We start from the raw sequence: 23,997 nt of genomic DNA, 5'->3' as shown, positions 1-23,997 counted from the left end.
GGGCCGCGGGTGCCGGAGCCTCTCCGCCGCTAGCCTGGGCCCCCCCTCGCTTCTCGGGCCCTCCTCTCACTCTCCTCCCTTCCCGCCGCAGCCGGCAGCATCTCCCGCGTCCCGACGTGCGTCTCCCGGACCGGACTGCGAGAGCGATCGTGCTCTTCCTGGCGTCCCGGTGCTTCCGCGATCCGCTGCTGCTGCGGGGGCAAAGCTTTTCCTTGGCGTCGCGGGGAGCAGCGAGAGGAACTCGTGCACCATGAAAACGGTACCGTCAGCGTTGTCCGGCTGAAGGCGCGGGCCGGCCCTCCTGGCGCTTTCAGCAGAGCCGCCGGCTTTGTTCGAGAGGCGCTTACCGGCGAGCCGGGGGGCAGAGCCTGCCCTGTTAAGAGGGGCTATAAAGGCGCCGGTTTCTTACCTGCCCAGTAAGAATGAGCTCTGAGGAATGATGGAATTGCAAGGGTGCACCCTGGTAGGGAAGCCGGCATTAGTGTCAGCAGCATGCGTCTTCCCTGTAATATCTGCTTTATGAGTTATCTCTGGTGGTGCGTGAAAGTTGTGCCAGGATTTTGTTGTTTGAGGTGGGCATGACACCTTGCTTGGCAATCTCGGTTGTGAAAGAGTTGCCTTTGTGAAAACATGCAGAGCTCTTTGTGTGATTTTTTTTTTTTTTTTTTTTTTGTAATATATGTACAGAGTAGGATAGATTTAAATTCTGCTGTTTTATAATTTTTTTCCTGGATTAAAAATGTGGACTTCTGGGAGATCCTTCCAAGTTTCTGATCTAAGTAACTGCTTCCTGGAGCACTACTTACTGATTGCTTTTTGGGCTGGTTAGTAGCTGTTGTGCCAGGCGTCTCAAATCTTCATGTTTGTTGTTTGAGTTTACTGCCACAGGTAGACAAGGCAATTAGCACATCCAGTCTAATTCTCATAGCTGTTCTGAATTCCTTTAGATTTAGCGTCTTTGTACATCCATCAGAAATACTTGCTGAGGTATATTACATGGTTTATTGTGGTGAAGTTGCTGCTAAATTCTCTGTAGGATTCATATAGAAATACGTGTGGCAAATTCTCAAGCATCTCTTGTCTTTTGGCCGAGTATTCCCAAAGCAGAGCTGAAAAAAGGAGTTAAGACATTTTTATTTCCTATTATTAAAAGGGTTTTTTTAATCACTTCACATTTAAATAGCAGAAATGGCACTTTGTGTTTACATAGTGGGTTTTTTTTTTAAGGGTGTCTTACAGAACACCTGCCAAAACTCCCACTGAGGAAATTTTTCTAGTGTAAGATCGTGTAGCTCTCACAGTATTAGACAACTTGATGGCTGTTCAGTTACTGACAAGTGCTGAGCTAGAATAGTTGTGCGCTAAATTTGAACCTTGTCCTAGTTCATCTGCTTGTTCTCTCTTGATTTATTCTCAGAGGTCTAATCTCAACCTCTGCTGTTGTACATACAAATTCAGGAGTGATAGCATTACAGAAAATCTGAGCTAATTTACGTGCTGTCCCGTTAGCATAAGGAAAATGTGCTTTTAAGGCCTTCTGAAGCCTTAAAAACAGTTTTTGTGGTTGGTTTTTTTTTTTTGTTGGTGTACGTATTATGAACAGTTTCTTCTTTCAGACTGTTTGCAAGGTCTGTGCTGTCTTCCAAGCTGAAATTTGCTGTTCAGAGCCTCTGCTCTCCTTGGAATTTTTGTGTATACAACTGACTAGTCCTGTGAAGTGAGCGCTGCAGTTACCTTCAGAGTTGTTCATCTGTCATTGAATTGTTGATATTTTTTTTTGGTTTTTTTCCCTAGTCACATCACATTTACGTGTATGCTCTACATTTCAGTACCCCACAAAGCAAAGCTTTCCTTTCTTATCTGACCTTCTATAGACTCTAGGAGGAGGGAAAAAAAATCTTAAAGCTGTTTCATCGGAAATGATCTATAGCACTTATGAAAGCCTAAGGATTGGAAAGTTGCAGAGAGCCCGAAACTATTTAAAAGATGTTCCAATTACAATTCTTGGAAGTATATGGCATTCATACCAAATCAGGAACAAAGCAATGCTTTTTCTGGGAGTTTTCAAATCGGATTCCTTTCTGCCTGCATGTGTGTTTTTTTTAAAGTAACTTCTTGATCCTCACAGCAATTTATAAATATTTACTTTTAAAAATACAGCCACATAGACAGTAGTGTAGTGGAAAAGCACTTTTGTAAGTAATGATATCAACTTATAGATGAATAATAAACTACTTGTACTGTTTGTTGTATTTAATATTTAAATTTAAAAGCTCTCTGGGGGGGAGGAATTTGTTGAGGTTTTGGGCAGGGTTTAGCATCTTGAATTTTAGAGAGTTTGTCAGAAACCTGGGTGTTCTGAACAACTTCCGTATAAAAGCTAGCAAACTTTTCAGGTCTGCTCTAACTTACCTTTAAGATGGATCAGCTAGCTAACTAACTTGCTAGTCTTGTTACTACTAAAATTGTATCTGTGTGTTCATTGTCTTTTCTTCAGATGACGGGATCAAACGAATTCAAACTAAATCAAACTCCGGATGACGGTATTTCATCAGTAAAGTTTAGTCCAAATACATCTCAGTTTCTGCTTGTCTCATCCTGGGACACAACTGTCCGCCTTTATGATGTTCCTGCCAACACCATGAGACTCAAATATCAACATTCAGGAGCTGTCCTTGACTGTGCTTTTTATGTAAGTGTGTGAGGTGGTTTTTTTTTTTTTTAAATATTACTTTATAGATATGTGGTGCCGAAGGTGTACATAAGAAATTGTTAGCTGCTGAAATTAAAGGGATAGTGAAATCCTACCTGAAATCTAGGTTTAAAAAACCCCAAAAAACCAAAAAAAAAAAACCCCCCACCAACAAAACAAACCCCCCCCCCCCAAACCTTACTTCTGCCAATTATTCTCCTTTTAGTGAATGTTGTTCTAGTCCTAAATATAGTATTGCCCATAAAGGGTGCAGGCTCACAAGTAATTTACTTCTGGTAGAAGTGGTAGATGAAAATAACTTGAGCTGCTTTGTGCTGTTTCTGCGATGGTATGGTAAACTGTGTGTGTTCCTTCCAAAGAGTCATACTGCTAGTACATAGCCAGAAAACATTATTCACAATAAATGCCCATAGCCAATTTTTTCTTTTATTTTCTTTTTAACCTTCTCATACTGGGTTGTTTTGGAAACATGTTCCAAGTGAGCCATTTACCAGATACTTGATTTCTGAGTTTTTAATGCACTGGACTTGAAATGTGAATGGTTTAAGTTTATTGGTGGCACTTTTTTTTTTTTTTTTTTTGTGTGAAATAGAAGGTTTCGGTTAGCATCTTCCTTCTTTGCACTGTATTCTGGCATGTCCTCTGGTGACTTGATCTTGATATGTTACTGAATGTTTTAAGGAACAGTTTAAATTTTTAATTCTGCTTGTGCTTTTTTTCACTGAACGTTTTGTCATGTAGCTAATACCGTGCTGTGGATCAACACACAGGTTCTCAAATCGTTTCTAATTTCCCAGTCAATTTTTAGAAGGACTACACTTCAGTTAGGTGGAACTGGCCTAGGTTGACAGTCATTTACATTTGAAAATAAGCATTATGTGTTTTGCTGTTACAGAAATAGAAATTGTTTGATATAGCCTCTAGCCTGCTTTTGTTACTTTTTAGTTTTATTTGAAATTAAAAAAAAAAAATATTATAGCTCAAAGTGTTTTACTTAAACATTTTGCAAAACTTCTGTCATCTGCCTGTTCAGATCTGGGCTGGATCTTAACCCATGTGTCTTGATTCCCATCTTCCCAAAACTCTTGAAAGCAAGTCCTGTGTTATGAGCCTAAAAAATTAAACGTATAGCAGCCAGGGAAACTTAACGTGTGTCATAAGGTGAAATTTTTTGCTTTATAGGATCCTACCCATGCATGGAGTGGAGGATTAGATCAGCAATTGAAAATGCATGATCTAAACACGGACCAAGGTAAGCAGATTGAATTCTGTAAGTGGTCTCAACAACTGGCTTAAGCTTCAGATTTATATACTCACATGAGTGAAATATGTTTCAGTTTTTTTTAAAGGGGGGTATGTAAGTAGTAGCTGTTTAGATGTTGATTATAAACCTCTATTGATTTAAGTGGTCGGTGTTAATGCTCAGCAGTCTCCTGTGCTGTGCAGCCCTTTCTCATCACTGAGACACAGAACGAGGCAGTATTCCTTACTGTGTGATTGAAGATCGTGCTGTAACGCCTTTAACAGAAGGGGCCAAATCTGTTGCTGCCAAACTGAGGGTTTAAACTTGTCCTGTGATGAATATTCATTGATGTATTTTACATGTGTATTTTTTTAGTTAATTATTCAAAGATGAAAATGGAAGGAAAGGAAATGGCTATATACTTGTCACACTGTCGACTTAGGGTTCACACCATACATGCCTTTATCTAGCAGAGTAACTAGTGCCCCTAATAAGTACCACCTAAAACCATGAAAGCGTTTGGCAGTTTGCCAGAAAGTTTGGCCGATCCTTGTTGTAGGACACCTTGAATGGGATTTCTGATGATGATACTCCTCTGACATAGGTTAGTGTGGCTCAGTTAGGGGGAATTAGCTAAGCTGAACTAAACCTGAGCATGTTATTTTCCAAAGGTTTGTGGGTTAGATGTATTTAGAATGGTCTTTCACGTGTATGGCAGAATGTATATAAAGCTTTTGCTTTGTCAAACATCATGGTCTTATTCTACCTTTTTTTTTTTCCTAAAAAACATTGCTTGAAGGTAACACAGTTCCAGTGCCTTATCAGTACAGAACACAGAGCTAGTTTGTCTACTTTTGTGTGTGTTTGTAAAGGGAAAAGTGAATTTCTGCCTGAGACCAATGTGGTGACCAGAACCAGCCTGTAGCCGGGGCTTGACAAACTTGTCTGTGCAGTAATGTTATGAAAAAGGTCAAATAATTCCATTATAGATGACTTTCTAGAAGTATGTGTATTAACTTTAATATCACATATTAATACAAATATTAATTTCATTCTTTTTGTCGTAATGTTAATACATACAAGCTTAAGTAGCTTTCTGTATTACTGTTTGCATCACGGGTGGCGATACCATTTGATACTGAACCCTTCCTTATACCTCTGAAGATCTCTCTGGGGCTGCCTAAAATTTTTAACTTTCTTTCATAATCTCAGGAGACGTGAGTTTAAATTTAAACATTTCTGATCATTACAGAATTTATGCTTCTGAAGACTGAACTATCTGTAAAGGGACTCCTGGCATATCCATACACCTGTGGGAATGTCAGAAAACAGTGTGTTTGTACTGCAGTAGTGTCCTTTTTTTTTAATTCTTTTTTCAACATGTTCTGACTGTTTGTAGAACCAATAAAGTTACAATGAATTGTATTTTCTTACAGAAAACCTTGTTGGTGCTCATGATGCTCCTATCAGGTGTGTTGAGTATTGCCCAGAAGTGAACGTCATGGTGACTGGAAGCTGGGATCAAACCGTTAAGCTGTGGGATCCCAGAACTCCTTGTAATGCAGGAACCTTCTCTCAGCCTGAAAAGGTATGTACTGGAGCTGTGTTCCAGGCGATACGTTAAGTAATACCTCCAGTGACCGGTTAAATGTCACATGCAGGACACTGTCTTAAACTGAATTGAACTTGAAAAGTTGTATTTAGTGGTTTTTAAAACTGTGAAAATGTTGCACTTTAAAATATTGATATTCAGAATATATTGCGATTTTAGGTTCAGGCTTTGAGCTTTCATCGATAAGAGAGCATAACTTAACTTAATTCTTAGCACTCCTGATGGAACAAATTCTTTTAATTTAAAACAAACTTGAAGAAGAAAAACCTAACAAAAACAGCATGGGAAATTAATGTAACCATTAATAATCCTTAGCTTAATTGTTATATGCACTATCAATTTCCTTCAACGTTAAGACTTTTAGATGTATTGGATCCTGGCAGTTGTAAGGTCTGATTGTTTTGAAGCGTGCATAGATATATAACAGGAGGCCAATTACATTGCCTGAAATAATATTTTTTTTTTTTCACTTGTATTAAAAGGTTGAACAGAATTGCTTGTATTGTAATTTACCTGTACTAATGCCTAGGCATTCTCCTTACACTAAAATCCTCTGTGCTAATGAGAGAGCAAGAGAAATAAGGTAAAATGTAATGTCTTAAGCTTTTTCTAATGGTTATATGGTGTGTTAATCTTTATACTGCTTACAGTGGTGTCATTGAAAGAATTATAGAATAGTAATTTCTGTTTTTTTCGTAGACTCCTAAACACAGGCTGAATTGATGGATAATTTTACGTATTAATATTTTTTTTGCCTATACCCTTTTTAAAAATTTCATTTAGCACTGTCACGTTGTATTGTCAAGTTGTAATTATAAGCCATCATTATGTTCCTTATTGCATCTAAATAGCTATTACTTTTGTTACAACATAGCTGAATCTACTTCTGGCAAGACCTTTGTTCAGAATAAAGTAATTGCATTATTTCTAGTTTTGATTTATAGTTGTATGTAGCATGTAAAGAACTGTGATAAATTGCTGACAGAGTATCATATAATGGACAGCCACAGTGAATCAAGCTGCTTATTGGTTCAGCAAGGTTCATTATGTCACTTTTTTAATACTGCCTTTGATAAATGTGTACACCTACTCAACTGCATGACAATGGTTTCATTTGATTTATGATTGTGTGGTGTAGAAAGAATACTTTCTATACAGGTGTGACATCAGTTTGTAAAGAAGATTTAAGATATTTAATGTTCTTTATGCCTTTGTTTCCATATATGTATACAAACATATTTTATGTAATGCTTATTAGTATTTTTTGATCAATTTTTACACCAATAACGAAGGAAGATTTGAAAAACTTGCCTTGTTAAAGCGTGTAACTCCTGTTGGCTCTAAGTTCTCTTGCCCTTTTAATACATAAGTGGGTTTTGGCAGTTGGGATCATCAGAAATTTTGGGCAACTCCTACGTGAACATTTAAGACCTTTCCCAACTTAAGACCTCAGGCTTTATCACGATGTAGAGCAAGAATGCGTGCTGAAGGAATGTGGATTGGTTAAAGGAAGTTTTATATACGTATACCCACACACGTACACACCTGTCCGCTTATTTTTTTAATTAGAAATTAACTTTTTGAAAACATAGTTTCTCAGAAATCTTTATAGCAAATAAAGAGAAAAGTTTTGTCTGATATTTCAGTGCAGTGTTACCGGAACCAAATAGCTTTATTGAGTTTATCAGAGAACCAGAAAGTGAAATTAGGTGCTTGAATGAAACAGTACAAGCACATGCCAAAAGTAAATTGAATCCTTCTGGCAGGATACCAGATCGCTTACGCTTGTGATTCTTGATCTGAGGTATACGCAATATCTGTTTCCCATGTATTTAGCTGCATTGGATCACTTTTGAAAAAACTTACAGTTTGCTCTCGCTAGCTGTCCTGGCACTGAGCTGCTATAGGTAGCTGGATTCCATCTTGCTTGTGTGTCAACAATGTGTAATTCGTTTGATAGCACAGAGATTTTGACTGAACCTTTCTTCTTTTCCTTTTTTTAACATATTTGCAGATTTAACTGCATCCCAAGTAATAGTGGGAAACAGAATGATTTCTATGCTGAATATTTTATTGAGAAATTTGATAAACAAAAATTAGAAGCTCTGAGCCAGTTTTTGGAGCAGAGTTGAAATTCTAAGCCCTGGTCTTTTTTAATGATGTCAAGCGTATTGCTTCCTTCAGTTCCACTTAGTTTTATTAAAGTATACAAAGTACTGGGTTTTTTTTAATGATTTCTTGGCAATTTATTTCCTTTTATTAACATGAAGCTCAACTTTAAGTATTCTGTTTAAAAAGAAAAACACATGATTACCAGATGGAGGAAAACTGAGATGATGTGTGATGTGGTATTGTAGGAGTAAACTGCAGGATCATGAATTGATAGTGGGGAATGCAAGCTGTGTAGATGAATTCCAATATCCATGCCCTTTTTCCCCCCCCCGTTACTGTGCATCTATTTTCCTTTTGCCTTGAAATATCCAGTAAATTCAACACCTGCAATACTTTTTGAGGAAAACTTGAATAATACCAATTTCCCTTTTGAATTATACATAAATGCTTCTGTACACATGTAGCATTTAAAACATGGGTAATAACGGCAAAAGGAAGAAATCTTGTCTGGAAGATCTAGATATCACTGAGTTCTGGAGACTAGTAACTGAAACAAATGTGCTTGAAACTTAGAATTGCACAAGCACATGTGCATATTACATTTAAACATTTTTTTTTATTTGCTAGGTTTGTTATATGTAGTATGGTGCTGCACTGGGCTTGGTTTTTCAGGGATGTGCTAGGGTACAGAATTAATGCTGAGCTTTCAAAATGCTGCATTGGTGTCTTATCACTAACCAGCTGCGCGCTACTGCTGTTTATCCCAAATTTGAGTTATAAATTGAAGCAAAGGGGAAATCTATAACTATCGGCTCTATTGTAGGTGTCGCCTATTCTGTTATTGCACGTTGCTGACCTTTTATTTTGTACAAAGAACAATGGATATCCAGGCTAAGTGTTAAATATTGAAATTTTTTTTTTAAAGGTGTACACGCTTTCTGTGTCTGGAGATAGACTAATTGTGGGGACAGCCGGTCGGAGAGTGCTGGTGTGGGATTTGCGGAACATGGGTTATGTTCAGCAGCGAAGAGAATCAAGTCTGAAGTATCAGACCCGCTGTATCAGAGCATTTCCGAACAAACAGGTATGGGAGCCACATCAGTAATTGTACTTCCGCTGAATATTGTTTAGGAAAAATGGTGGTTTATTTTTCAAGTTTTTTGCAGCTTTCTCTCATTGTAAGAAATTACTGGTCCTCAAAGTTTTGTAATCAAACTCTGGGCGGGGGCGGGGAAATGGTGTTGAGGCTCCCTGTTCCAGATTAACTCTTTTTAATAGCGTAGCTTAGGAATGTTTGCCACTGACTTACCTACGTATTATATTTTAATTTTTTTCTATGTTGTCTCCTTTTTTAAAATAGTGTATTTAATGCATCACAATGCTGATATGTAATTAAAAACCAAAACAACACCCCCAAGTTGCAGTAGAAGAGAGGAAGACAGAATTGGTGGTTGCTCAGCAGCCTTAATGCATTGTAGCTCTAGGTTCTCCAACAGGCTGTGAACAGAGGCAGGATTAAAACTATATGAATGCTGTTTATATATATATATTTTTTTTTTTTTTTTAAATTCTGAGTCTGTCATGCACTCAAGAACCCATGATCCATTATCTAGGGGGAATTGTACAATTTAGATGATCATACAGCTCTTCCATGTAGGTTAACATAGCGTATCTGTGGTATTTTTTGTTCTGAAGTAAAGCAAGAACATTAGCTTTTTCTGACAGGCTGATTTGGAAGGGAATTTTCCTGTGTACATAGTGGTAGTACAGGAATTGGGAGGCCTAGTTATTTGCTCTTGAACTGACACGAACTCTTTGTCCATTTTCAGTTCTAGTTATAGTAAAACAAGCTGATCTTCCAGATTGTATTGTATTATGGATTTTAAAGAGCCTTGCTATAGCTAGATACCATTACAATCCTATTGCTGAAAAGATCTATTATGGGCTTAACTCAGAAGTTATAATAAAAGCAGCTTAGGTTGCTCTAAGTCAGGACTGTAATTATCTGGATAAGTGGACACCACTTATAATCAAGTTTCACTGAAAATACTATTTCAACTTGAGTGTTTAGTTGCTAGTATAAAGCTCTGAGCTAATTTTAATGTAATGTAATTCTGAAACTAAATAGTCCCATGGGTATCTCTAATATTTGAGATATTTAGGCCCTGGGGGATAGGTGGGAAAATACAAGGGGTTCTTAACTCTTAACATCTTTTTCTTTTTTTTTTTTCCCCCCCCAAATCAACTCGTGTTTGGGTCTGGAGCCTCAGTGTAAACTTAAAACTATAGTGCAATGAGAATCTTTTGGAAAGCTTTTTTTCTGCATTACTTCTTTCTTAGAAGCAGATTTTCTTGATGATGCGGTGGACCTGTGGTAACAAACAACTTCTGGTTGTATGCAATTTGAGAGTGTTTACATTTCATTTATTTGAATTTAGAGGGCTATAATATAAATTGTATTGCAATCTCTTCTCTAGTTGTAAACTCCTAAAATGCGTATCTCCAATTTTTTTTTTGTGTAGGGTTATGTTTTAAGTTCTATTGAAGGTCGTGTTGCAGTGGAATATTTGGATCCAAGTCCTGAAATCCAGAAGAAGAAATATGCATTCAAATGTCACCGTTTGAAGGAAAATAACATCGAGCAGATTTATCCAGTTAATGCTATTTCTTTCCATAATGTCCATAACACGTTTGCTACAGGTAGAGTAGATACTGATTTTTTTGTAACGCTTGCATCCATTCCTTTAGTTTTGATTTAAACAGGCCTTTACTTCATATGCTTTTACTTTTAAAGCATTTAAATCTTATTTCTTGCAATGAGCAGAGTTTTAAATTATTTGCTACAGCAAGAGTTAATTGCTTTAACAAGGATTTTGGGGAAATACTTGTTTTGCTCTTTACTGAATTATGCACTCTATAACCCAGTGTTTTTATTGATAAAGTAATTCCAGGTAGTTTTCTCTTTTCCTTCTCTTTTTTTTTTTTTTTTCCTTTCCTTTCCCTCCCCCCCTTTGCCGTATCTTTTCAGTCTTACCATTCTCCCAATTATAACTCACAAACAGTTTTTAAATATTTAATTTTCAGGAGGTTCCGATGGATTTGTAAATATTTGGGATCCATTTAATAAAAAGCGGCTGTGTCAGTTCCATCGGTATCCCACAAGCATAGCATCACTTGCCTTCAGCAATGATGGAACTACCCTTGCAATAGCTTCTTCGTATATGTATGAAATGGATGACATTGAACATCCTGAAGATGGTATCTATATTCGCCAAGTGACAGATGCAGAAACAAAACCTAAGTGAGTATGCTTCACCTGTATTTGAGCCTTTCTGAGCATTCATCCCAAGATTTATTAATTTTCCTAAATTCATGAATAGCATTATTGATGGCAGTAGATAGTGCAGCTTGACAGTAGGGTTGGTTTTGATCTTATCTTGTTTGCCCAAGCTTTCAATATCCGTAGGTTGATAGACGTCTGATGGATAAAATTGTGTCTAGTTGTTTAGTAGAAGAATGTCAAACTCTTACCCTTTTTGAATAGGTGCTATTATATGAAGCTGTGGAGTTATTGCTAGCTCATTGCTTCAGGAATTAAGTGAAGAATTCAAGAATAATTTATTTGTGTAAATGTTACCATGTTTGGATATTTAAAACTTGGAATTAATGAAATCTTTACACGCTGAGTATGCACCCAGCTGTCACAGTCAGAAGTGAATCTAGATACTGTTCTAGGAAGGTTGTGTAAAATCAAGGAAAAGCTTTCTCGGTTCCCGTGTTTGCTGCAGCCCTCTGATAACACACTTTTCTATCATTGTTGCTGTCAAAATGGGGCAAACTGATTGATGGAGGTAAAAGATTTCTGTTAAGCTTGCTTTGGCATGAATGTTACATAGAAAAATTGCCGTCACAGTGCAGAATTGCGCTACTCGTCATTATGCTAGCACAGGAGCAGTTGTTTTTATTTTCAAATTCCGGTGGTTTGTCATTGCTGCTTTTTTTGTCTTCTGGTACTCAAGCTGTCTTACACTTTATCTGGTTGTCTCCCTTCTTTGTTATCTAAGTGGCTGCGTAAATAGACACACGCAAGTCATCAAAGTTCTTGAGTTTAAAACCTCAAGACCTTCCCCCCCCTCCCTTAAGTGACTTGTATGTTGCTTCGGAGCAGCCATTTTATCGCTGTGGAGATGTGAGGTGGAAGTTACAGGCGAATAAATACACCATCTCTCACTTGGAGATGTTTGTTTTAAAATTTTGATGCTTGTGGAAAAATAAAACCAGAACTATTTCAGTATTTATTTCTGGGCTTCCTCAAGTGCAAAACAAACAAATCCAAAGGTGAAAATTGAAATCTGCTTTTAAAAATCAGGTTGTACTTGTTAAGTAATTTGGTAGGTTTTTAAAAAAAAAAAAAAGTGATAGAAGAATACTTGCTGCTCTTGGTCTTGTAATAGTAAAAGATGCTTTCAGTTATTTTTGTTCACTGCTAGTTATGGTTGCTAATTCTGTAGATGCTTCATTCTGCCGTATGAGGAGGTTAATCTACAATTAAACAATATTTCCTCTTGGCCCTCCATTATTTTCTGAAACAGATGGTTCGTCATTTCCTGGGCTGTTAAACACAGCAAGGTTAAGGTTAGACTCTTGGGAATCAGCTAGTTTTGAATCTTATTAGGCTGTAGAAGGAAAACTAATAAGAATACTCCTTAATATCATTTTGTGACTGTAAACAATTATTTATTAGCAAACAATTGATCCCAGAAGGGCAAATTGTTTGAGTCAGTAATGAGCTGAGAAAAGACAGAGCATATCTGTGTATTTGGAAAATAATTGTAACGTAATTGCAATGCATTTAGACAGGCATCTTTTTGGACCTGTTTCTATCTTTAAATGAATTTCTGAAAACATTAACAAGGTTTATATGCTTTTCTGACATTTACAAGTTGCTTGTGCCAACCGTAGGGCACTAAGAAAGATGCATATATTTTAATGTTACAGTAGTGTGAGTCATCTCTGGTTTATTCTAAAAATAAGTTACTTAGGACAGAAGACTAGTTGTTTCATAGTTATCTTTTTGCATTTTAATTTGAATCACTTAGCATTTCTGCATGGTGCATTCTTAAATGCATCAAGATGGTGCCATATTATATAAAGAAAAGATCAGCTTGTTGATCAATATATTAGTATATATTGTATCTTGATACAAGTGAAAGCGGTCTTTCTATGCGTTTCTGCTTTTATAGGATGTTGACTGTTTTACCTGATTATGATTACTCTAAAAAGCGATTGCTGAAATACACTTTATTTGTTTCAGGTCTACTTAGAGGTCTGCTTAGACTTCTGGTGATACTTCTTCTCTACAAGAGGTGCCCACCTGCTCCTAACAAGACTAAACTGAAACAATAGAAGTGAGAAGAGCAATCTTTGTACTGCAGTTGGTTTTAACTAAGAAATACTTGTTTGTATATTGTAGTATGTCTTAATCTGTTGTTACTTTCCTGCTTATAATGTTAGTGAACCTTTTCTTTATCTGCGTCTGTAGCCAAGTTAGTTCAGGCCTGTAGGCAGCTTTGCTTATACCTTTATAAAAACTTACACATTTTGTAGTATCTAATTATGAAAACTTCCTGTGGTCTCAGATTTGTTCAATAAATATCTGTAGTTTTTCTTGAAAACAAATACTCTGTGTAACAACCTTTACTCTTTGTGAAACAAACATTAAGACCAAATCTTTAAGTTGCAAGAATTCTTGAGTTCTAGAGCGTCCTGATGGAAAATTTCTGAACCTTTTGTCTTTTTCCAATGAGGTGAACTGGGAATTTCTTCATTACCTGGGGACGTTGGCTCTCCAGGCAATGTTTTCACAGGGCTGTGAAAGCCTGCAGTTGCATTAGATGGGCTTGTTTATCTCAGTGACTTGATCGTTACTGAAGAGCCATTAATTGTTTCTGGAGGAAAGACCTTGAATATGTGGTACTTTGTGGGGTTTTTTTTGGTTTTGTTTTTTTTTCCATATACTGCATAAAAGCCTAAAATTAATGATGCTTGGGAAGAACTGAGAGTAGAGGGGAGCAAATTCAGCCTACAGCTGAGTGTTCTGTTCTAAGTCTGCAGATCTGACCTGGTAGCCCAGGGATTGTGGAGTAACACAAGTAGAAAGGTAGAGAAGAGTTTTCCTAGAGTGGAAATGTCATTCTGGCCACAAAACCCCATGAAAATCTGCTGTTTCTCTGAATGTCTTGTTTGCCTTATTGCCAGTTGGCAAGAAGCCCAATCTGTAATCAAATTTGGTGTCAGCCACTTGAGGATTTTGGAGCCTGAACTTGGACAAATTAAAAATTTCTGAGGAAAGTAGTATTAGAAAAACAACTTGGACACCATGCATTTGTTTTTTCTAAACGGCAGTGTAGCTCTGATCAAGAGACTAAACCTGCAAATCAATCTTCTGCTAAGAAGAATATATTCAGCATTGCACATTCCTGGCTGGTTTGTGGAGATAAAGATAAATGCTTTCTGGTTAGTACCACCAATAAAAGCGGTCTCATCCAATCCTGTTTGCAGAACAGACTGTCAGACCACACTCCTAATCAGATGTTTGGGATGGACTTAATATTTAAGTATTCATTTTGTAGTGAATGGTAAGGAAGGACAGAACAAAACTCCTGTGAGGCTTACTGATGATGAAGGTGTGGGTATTTTGGAGTGGTGACCGGATTAATACTTTATTCCCAACTTCTGTTCTGAGTTACCAGTGCCTGTGTAGCCAGTGGGAGTACATTACTACCTTTAAGAAAACAAACTTGCTGACAACAGAAATAGCAACCAATTGTGCCAAAGAAGGTGGTGATGGAGAGGAAGCTGGGCTCTGTGTGTGCAGAAAGCTAACAAACTTGAGCTGTTACCAGGTAGAAGATAGTAAACGAGTTGAATGTGGAATACTTTATAATTTGCTGTGAGCTAGATATGGATTCTTTGACAATATAAACTGGTTTTGATAGGTTTGAAAAAATGAAATATGAATAATGCCATCACTACAGCAGGATCCAGGCTCTGTTCTGATAAATGTGTGCCATCCCTATTTCTTCCAATTTTAAATTGGCTTTTTTGCATTGAGGATGCAAAAAAATTGGTGTTGGGCAAGGGCTGAATTTTTGATGTCAGCTTAGAAGTAATGACCCCTTGGTGTTAGGGTTGGGTGTGGTTTTTGTTTGTGTGTGTGGGTTGTTTTTTTTTTTTTTTTTTTTTTTTTTTTTGAGGAATGAGTTGATACATAGGGTCTGGGGCCTGAACATGGGAACCAAAGGTTTCTGCGAGAGTGACTAGCAAAGAAATAGTAAGCAAAATCCCAGGTTTGGGGGATGACTGTAGGTTGAGTCAGCAGGCGTTGTGGTAAGAACACTGTCAAGCGTTCCAGGGTCCGACACCACAACGTGTGTCTGCCCGTTTAAATACATATGTGTTTGCAGAGCAAGCGTACACAATACCTGTTGTTTCTCCATCTCTCCTCAGCTGAGAGGGTATAATATTACAAAATACAAGCTTGAGCCCACAAAAAAAGAAGTTATTTTGTTGTTACCTAGAAGCACAATGGTGACCCAGCTTGTGAAGAAGAAGAGAGGCCTGAAGTGAGGGTGGCTCCAAATAAATAATGTGTGAGGGGGAAAAACAGGCTGGGACTAATGAAAAGGTGCTTTAGTGATGACGTGGAGAAAGGATCGTGTGAAATGGAGAGAGCGTAGAGTGGGGATGTAGAGGGGTGTAGAACTGGGGGGAACAAAGTGAAATAAGAGCTAGAGAAAGTGGGGGAAAACAAAGAAAAAAATTGGGGGAATTCCAAACAGTTTGGTTAACAAAGTAGGCATGTAACCTGGCAATGATGCAACCTGTGCAATTTAGCATTGCTAAGTATTGGGGGAAAAAAAACCTGTTAATGCTTGGTGTATCGAGATCTGCATGCTTCAGTGGAGAAAGGTAGCCCAGGATACATAGGAGGGCATGGATTGGATTTACTAGTTCTGCTTTGGCTTAAAAATGGTAGGAAAATTTCTTGTGGTGCATTGGTATTTTAAAGAAGTAAATGCTTGAAACAAACGAGTCTGTAGAAAATAGCAAGATAATCGGACATAACAGAGGAGAAGAGAAATGTTGGTCAGGACTACAGCTGCATCCATCTGTTAGGTACGAATAAGTGCAGTTGGAATACGGATATTTCTTTTACAAGATTAATCTTCTATTAGCTCTCTTCTAGAAATGCAGGTCAAGGCAGAGGTTCATAAGCCAGAGAAATCATGAAACAAGCCTTCTCTGACCTGTATAACACAGCTGAACAAAGAGGATATACCGACTCTTGATCAGAGGAATTGAGATCTAAAAAAGCTCCTTAAGTCATTGCTTTTCTGCACGGTGTTGAGGGCCATACAGAAAACATGGAGTCATAGCCGTCGTTCTAATAGAGTCATCAATCACCGTTGACTGCTTGCAGGAAAAAATACCACGGGTTGTCTCTCACAAGAGCCTCATAACACTGTGGTATTAGAAGCCAAGTGGCGTCTGTGCCCTGAATGTTACAAAAGCAGGCTGGTAAGTGTACTTTTTTTTTCCTGTTGGCTAGTACTTCAAGATAATCAGTGTATGGTTACCACATGCAGGTCTGGAGCTCTGCCGCATCTCAGATGTGATGTTTTGTGCTCCCACTGCAATTATAATAAACATATATTTTAAAAAGTGTCCTTTAAATGGGCGTTTTCCCAAGGAAAACCAGTCCCTGCTCTGAGCTCAAAGCTGAACTCTTAAGCTCCCAACACAGACTTAAGCGATGTCGTTGAGAATGACCTTTCTAAAGCTGTGTAGGCATTGCTAGCTCCACCTGCCTTAACTATTTCACACTGTTATAAGTGTCCAGTAGTTTTTACAGCCTTGAAAGTTAAGGAGTTTCCATAATTGGAGTTGTGTAGTTGCTCAGTTCAGCAGTATTTCAGCTGCTGCATCTGCTAAGAGAGGTGCCCCAAAGCTGTGGGTTGGATACTCTTGCAAAGGTTGGCCTAAATGACACGTCCACCATCAGTGATTGGTATTAGTGGTCTGGAGCAGAACCTATCTCTTCTGACTAGCAGGCATCTGTGCTGGTGATTACACCATTAGCTGCTTTTATGTTGTTTGGTATAATCATAACTACAACGCTAGTAATTTTTTAGTCAATGTGCAACTGATACAACTTCTAGTCCTCCAGCAAGTGGCGTTTGCTTTGAAACGTGTCAGGCTTCTTTGTTCAAAATAGTATTTAAGTAATACGTTGTAATACATTCAGATATGTAGAATTTGGAAATTAAAAGTCAAATACAGGACTCACCTAGATATTCTTATAACTAATATGCTGAAGCCACTTCCTGCGAAATCTGTCTTATTTCCTAAGGCTATACGTGTGGCACTTTTTGACTGTATCATGCGTTTTCCTATAGTGTGGAAAGATACGAATGTGCTAACGCATGATAGCAGCACGGGGGCTGTAATAGGTCTTCCGAGTCTCCTGTGATTACCTGCAAAGTGGAAGGGAATAAACTGTTCTCCATGTCCACTGGGACTGGGACGAGGCATAATGAGCTTAAATTGCAGCAGAGATTAGTGTAGACATCAGGAAAAACTTTCGAAGTGTAAGGATGGTTAAGCCCAGGAATAAATTGCCTGGGGAAGGTGCAGTGTCTCCATCTGTGGAATTTCTCAAGCACGGGTTAGACAAGCATCTGTTGGGAATGGTGCGGTTTTAACCGGTTCCATCTTTGGGCAGGAGTGATAACCATAAATACAACCAGTACTTGCTTAACACTGCTAAATTTGTCTCTGATCATTTGCTCGCCTGGCGTTGCTCCTGATACAGCAAACTCTGTATTCTCTGTAACCCAAGCAGGCATTCCTATTTATTTAAAGATTTTAAATTCCCAGACAGGCTTTTGTTTTCCTCTGTGGCCCACGCCACCGCTAACAAACTCGTTGCAGCTCTGAATCCACCCACGCTTACCAGCGTGGCCGGGCACACCAGAGCCAGAGGGTGCTGGGGAGCTCCGCCTGGGAGAAAGCTCTGCAGAACCGTCCCGCTAAACAAGACCGTTGTACTTCTTAAAGTCAGTGTATGTATTAAATGCAATGTATTCATGTTGTAGGCATTTCTGAATTTGCATAAGGTTAATACAGTGGAGTACCTGATTCTTATCAGCTATATAAATATTTCATTTGCATCAGTCTTACAAGAACCATAGTTTAAGCTTGCGGCTACCTTTGCCATCAGCTGCCACTAAACAGCTCTTGCACCTGCGTCGCATGTAGTCGTATACCTTAACAGAAACCCACTATATTCTCTTTTGGTGAAAACAGAGCAAGGTAGCATGAAGTAAAAACAAAGCAATAATTTATTCGCTTATGCCAAAGAGTTCCTAATAATTGAATTAAACCACGCAAGGATTGCTTTCCCTGCTTGTGTGTTCTGCAAACCACCGCTGTTCTGCAGCAACAACAATGCAACAAAGACAACAATTGCCGTATTCTCAGCGCTGCACAAATGCATTGTAAGAGATGATTCTGGCTTGAGGATTTGTTCCCTAAATAGATAAGAAAGCCAAAGGTTGAGAGAGAAGAAATATTCTCATTCCACAGACGTCAACAAAGACACAGAATAAGGAAGCAAATTTCCTTGTCACAGGCAGGACTTGAACAGATTTCTTGATTCCTAGCTCACGTAATTGGTTTAATTTTTTGCCTCTGCTGTAGCCTTACCGGGGGGAGTTATTTGAGTTAATCTTTTTTATTCCTGTGATGTAATTTTTTCGTCAAACGAACACTACTTCCCTGTAAAGGTAAATGAGACCAAATTGTTAAAGGAGAGTTAAGATCCTTAGATGAATCTTCTTAAATGCAAATTTTTCTTATACGAAGATACAATATACACTATTGTGTTGATACATAGTGCTGCTAAGCAGCATAAAGAGATTCCGATAGAATACAGAGATTGACTTTATTTACTACTGACGTGAAGAATAGACTTAGCAGGATGAAAGTAGAAAGTGCAAGCGTTTTTAGAGGTGGTGCTTTTAAAAATAATGTTAAAATAATAATGATAAAATGTGCCATTGTATTTCTACATGGTATTATCTAGGCAGAAAAAGGCCCTCCAAACCAAAAACTATTTAGAAATATTAAGCAGAGAATTTTTACCATGCTCCACACCCTCAGTTTCTGACATCTCCTATTGATGAATTGGTTCTCTTGTCCCACCCAGACGTTTCGCGTTCTGCCGGGGAGCCGATGGCTGCGGTTGCTGCAGCGCTACACATGCAGCTCTGTGTGTTGCAGGATGCTCGTCCGTCGCTGCAGAGCTGTTGAGAAGCTGCAGGTATATTTTCCCCAGAAGCAAACACGTGGGGTGTTTGTAAGTGGGAGAGGCCTGCCTGTTTCCAGTCCCATGACAGCACATAGCCTATTCTTTGATGTTTGCCTTAATGTAGAAAGTCACTATTTTTAATTTTTTACTTGCTGGTGATAATCCATACCATCCTCTGCATCATTTAAAGATGTCAGCTGGTGACATGGCCTGTAATAAGGTAGCATAAATGTCTCTTGTATTTGTAAATTACATGTTTTGAGAACATGACTTTGGCTCTTTCTCTTCCAACATATTTATTTCTCAACATTCTTTCTCTCTTTCAACGTATTCTTTCTCAACATATATTTTATGTTGAGATTGTTTGATTCTTCCTGCGAGGGTTTTATGTAGTGGCCTGCAAGCACACGGGCGCTGGAAGGCGATGCTGCATGAGCGGTAAGAAAAGTGCCCTGTTCCTGTCAGAGTGCCTTGATTTCTGCTAATGAGATTTTGGAGGGAAGCATCGTGAGGAATATTTGTAGATAAACTTTTCAAACAAAAAGTCTGGCCTTTTGTGCAAAACCCTCGGTCCTATACCATAAATTAAATGGCAGGAATAGATCTGGGGAAATGTATCTGTTCATTCCTGTTAAATCTTTGTTTTCAAGATCATAGTGCTTGGTTTGAACAATAAAAGAAGTGCTTAAATCCTTGAATTTTTCCCATGGTTGTAATGGAGTCACTGTTCTTTCCCTGTCATCTGCAATCCTCGAATGCTTTTAATCAAATCTTCAGGGTTTAAATTATTAAATATCTTTTTGGGTTTACATTTTTTATTCCTAATTATACGCAAAAGATATATATCATGAAATATGCAGCATGTAATTGCGATTAAAGCGTACGGTCTCCTGAAAGATGGGTCTAACAGTTTTATACATCCAAAATTTAATTAGGCAGATAATGGGGTTAGAAGTGAGATTTTTAAGGATGGGGTGGGGAAGGAAGTTTTTGGAATTACATCTTTTTTTGTTGGAGGTGGAAATCAATATGGGGGCTGCAAATCAAAGTCGTATTTCTTTCCTGATCTCCGCTTGTGTTGTCTTTCTTCCTGTACTGGCCTCGAGATTGTTCATACAAAACCTGAGTTTATCTGGAGAGTGAACAATAACTCGGTGAGTTGCAGGACGAAGTCTGATTTTTCTACATGGTTGGGTTTTGTGGTTGCTCCTTCTTAGACGTTTGAGAAATCATGTCTAGACTTAAACTCTTCCACAATCAGGGGGAAACTTTTCCCAGGTAGATTTCCCAGCCCTGCCTTCCCGGGCACATCATTAAAGGCTGTCTCCTCTGCTTGGCTGCCTGCTTTCATGAGGGGTACAGGAATCTGATATCTTTGAGACCTCCTTCCTCTATCAAACTCAGTTGTAATTGGTCAATCAGTTCCAAAGTTATTAGAGGAATGAGAGGAGAAGGGGACGGGCAGACAGACACAGACGACTTCATCGCACGAATCTCATTTCCTTAGGAAACTGGAATAAAAAAATCAGTTAAGGTTAAGATCCTCCCGTACCCTTCTTCAATTACTTCATAAGAACAATGCCTTTTGGTGGAGTAGCCATGATATCCAGTATCTCGATCAGTCCAGCACGGGATGAAACCTGTTTGGCAGTTGTTTGCAAATGTCCACATACAGGATGAAAACCTGGCTTTTCTGTAAACAGTAGTTGAAGTTGCAGAGCCTTTCGCAGGTCAGGATTCACCCGCTGCAGGTCGCATTTGATCAGACAGGTTCCAAAGGACACAGCCCGCCCTTTTGATTCCCATCGGTGAGCATCACGTGGGTGCTTGGAACACCCCTCATCTTGCTTCAGGGCTGTGTTCACCATCTCTTTGTTCTGGGTGACATTGGAATAGCAACTGAAATTTCAGGTGCTGCTATTTTAGGATGCACCTGAAAAACCTCCTCCTGACTTTTGCCCGAAGAGAAACCACTGCGTGATCTCTCCGTCTCTCAGGGCAGAGGACGCGATGCACATCTCCAGCATGCGGGAACTTTGCACCAGGGCTTGGACCCACCGAACTGTGAGGGAGGAGGAGGAGGATGAGGATGGTTAGCGCATCTCATCACGTGCTGCCTCCAGCACTGGGTTTCCCACAAGCTGCGCTGCTCCAGAGGTCCCACCCGTGCTTTTGTTTCAGCATCGAATGACCTAACATGCACCTTATTAACCAATTCCTCCTCTCTTGTCGTGAGCGGTTATCTTAGTTCTTTCACATTCTGGAAATTTCACTGGTTTCCAGATAACTGTTTACCCCTCTCCCCCTCCCATGTTACTGACAATTTTTTGTTTAAATATTTAACGTTTCACTAAGCCTCTATTCCTACAATCAGGAATAATTCAAATAGAACTTCTAAGTGGCAGGCATACTGAGACATTGAATAAAACCCTAATGTTTTCACAAGCCTTCTAAATCCCAAGCTAAACCAAAAAACAACCCCAGCCCCAAAAAAACAGGTTGGTTTTTTTTTTTTTTTGCTGTTCTCGTTGCAGACCAAGCCTATGTGAGCAGGCTGAAATGTTTATGGTCTCCAAAGCAGCAAAAATCATCAATTTTCTGATACCCTGCTTTACCCAGAGGAGATGTCCAGATTCAACACTTTAGGGCTATAGTTCCTTTTTGTTCCTCTTATCTCAGTATTTGTTATACTAACATCTTGTTCTGCTGTGGAACTGTTTACAGTAGAGGAAAAAACACCCTTATTTGCCTAGAATCTCTATGATGAGGGTGGGATTTTTAGTGGAGATAGGGAAACGATGAAAATGTTAATAGAGGAAGCATACACGTTTCAGGTGATGCTTTATATGTATCCCCTTATTCCTTGTTTTACTTCTCTGCATTTTTCATTTCTCTTAGGACTTTTTATTAAAAAAAAAAAAAAAAAAGGTGGTGCTTTTCCTGTGCATCAACTTGACATTTTGGTAGGACTTTGTTACGATGTCACTTCAGTTATTTAGTTCCTCACCAAGTGACCTGGCACCAGGATTCAAACCCGCACCAAAGCCTTTTGAAGTCAAGGGAGATCTTTTCAATTTAGTGGCTTGCTGTAGGGCTTGGAGACAATTGCTCTGGCTAAAATCAGTGAGGAAACCGTTGTTTCTCTTGGCACAGGTTCAAGCTCTGCGTCAAAATGGTGGCAAATAACGTTTTCCAGGTTTTATTTGTTACTACAGCATCAGAATCACCTTTACAGGCAGATGTGGTGTTTCTAAAATCGAGATTGTGGTTTATGTCATTTGCATGTAATGCATTATCGTGGCTGTTATTAATCCCCCTGGTAACTCTTTACTATTAGAAAAAAAAAATTGCATTGCAGGACGGTAAGCATCTATCAGCGGGTATGGTTTGGTTTTGGTGGGTTGTGGTTTTTTTTATTTATTTAGCTGGCTTCTAAAGCAGCAGCCTTTCATCCCTCTATATAAGATTTACCTTTAACCTAGAATCTTTCACCCGTTATCTATAATGTATAATTATAAATACATTGTAGTCTTGAGTAAGTACAATTAAAAAGGGTAATTCGTTTCCCTCCCTCTCTCCCATCCTCCCACCCAAGTCCTTGGGTTTAATTTTCATGATTATGTTAGATTATGAGTCATTTTAAATCATGGTATCCAGTAGAGACTACTCCTACTCTGCAGCTCTTTTCAACAGTTGTTTATGGTAGTTTCAGCCTCTTTCTGCCTCTCTGAGGCTCTTTATTTTTAAAGCAAGGCAGACAAGGCCTAAAATTATTCCATTAAAGAGGTGCAATTTTTGTAATGGGACTTAGAGTGCTCTGCAGAAGTGCAGGCAAGTTTCTTCAATATCCTGAGCATTATTCGCTCATTTAGTTAAATGATGTTTCTAATTCCCTGGTAATTACATGTAATGAGGCACTCTTTCTCTTCTTGATGAGACTTTAGCTTAATATGAGATGTCGTATTTTTTTCTTTTTTTTTTTTTTTTTTTAGGGATAATTACCCTTCCCAGGAAAAGCAGGGGGTTTGTTGTGCAGAATATATAGCAAATTATTTTATTTCCTGCCATCTTGACTGCCAGTAAATTATAAAATTAAGTTTCAGTGGAGCATTAGCACCATTTTGGAAAGGCTTGAGATTTTTTTTTTTTCTTATTCATGTATTGATGTACTTTGGGACTGTTGAGCTATTATTCATAGAATAGATGTTTTTCTGCCAGTTCCTAGTATTAGATGGTATTGAAGCAGCAACATAGGTTTAATTTTTTTTCTGGATAATATCCAATGCAGAACGGTATTGTTAATCACTTTTTATATCAGATAATTATCTTTATAAAGTTTTAGTAACATGCGCCCCCCCCATGACTAATTAAATTTATTTTTATGCATGTTGTAATATTAAATGCTGGGGGCCTTTTTGTTTTCAGTTCTGGATGGCTGTTCTTTCTTAAATTTCTTATATTTGAATAACACTTAGGGCATTGGAATGAATTAAAAGCTGTAGAATACATAAAGTTAACAATAATGCAGCATTTAACTTCAGTAAAATACAATCAACAGTAATTTTAATTACTCTGAATTTCCTATTTTTTGTCAGTGTAATTTTCTTCCTGTTATTCTGATCAGGTGATTCTTGTCTGCTTTTTTGTTTTTAAACTCAAAATACTGTAAAAATTATGAATGGAATAGCACCTGAGCATAAAATTGTGTTAAGTGCGATCTTTGCATTAGGAGTTAAATTGCCATTTGAAAAACCGTGTGGTGGTCCAATTCTTATCGAAAATCCAGGGATGGATTTATCTCACCTACCTTTAGCTATCTAAAAGCAAGGGTTTAGTCTGAGTGAGGAAGCCACCTGGGCTCCCCTACTCCCAGTTGTTGAAGTATCATAAAATCACACCTGTTTGTGCACCAAGCTGATGTGAAGGGTCAGGTCTACTGGTCACAG

At 38.4% G+C, this 23,997-nt stretch overlaps 1 protein-coding gene across 2 annotated transcripts; it reads left to right on the top strand.

Moving 5' to 3' along the window:
- Positions 1-6: 6 nt before the first annotated feature.
- BUB3 (BUB3 mitotic checkpoint protein) lies at positions 7-14,890 on the top strand. 2 transcript variants are annotated; one of them, XM_035896584.1, is made up of 8 exons: positions 7-259; positions 2,498-2,692; positions 3,896-3,965; positions 5,393-5,544; positions 8,606-8,764; positions 10,203-10,380; positions 10,765-10,981; positions 12,995-14,890. In XM_035896584.1, the coding sequence occupies exons 1-8, from the start codon at positions 251-253 to the stop codon at positions 13,002-13,004; spliced, it is 990 nt and encodes a 329-aa protein (XP_035752477.1). In that variant the 5' UTR covers positions 7-250; the 3' UTR covers positions 13,005-14,890. The 2 variants fall into 2 exon arrangements, with proteins under 2 accessions (XP_035752477.1, XP_009639373.1); XM_009641078.2 differs by lacking the exon at positions 12,995-14,890 and having other exon boundaries at positions 10,765-10,985.
- The last annotated feature ends 9,107 nt before the right edge of the window (positions 14,891-23,997 follow it).

The sequence above is a fragment of the Egretta garzetta genome, unplaced genomic scaffold (assembly GCF_000687185.1).
Source record: "Egretta garzetta isolate BGI_Z169 unplaced genomic scaffold, ASM68718v1 scaffold386, whole genome shotgun sequence".
Taxonomy (NCBI): Eukaryota; Metazoa; Chordata; class Aves; order Pelecaniformes; family Ardeidae; genus Egretta; species Egretta garzetta.
Note: the sequence above shows the minus strand (reverse complement) of the source record. Positions and strands in the feature narration are given on the sequence as shown.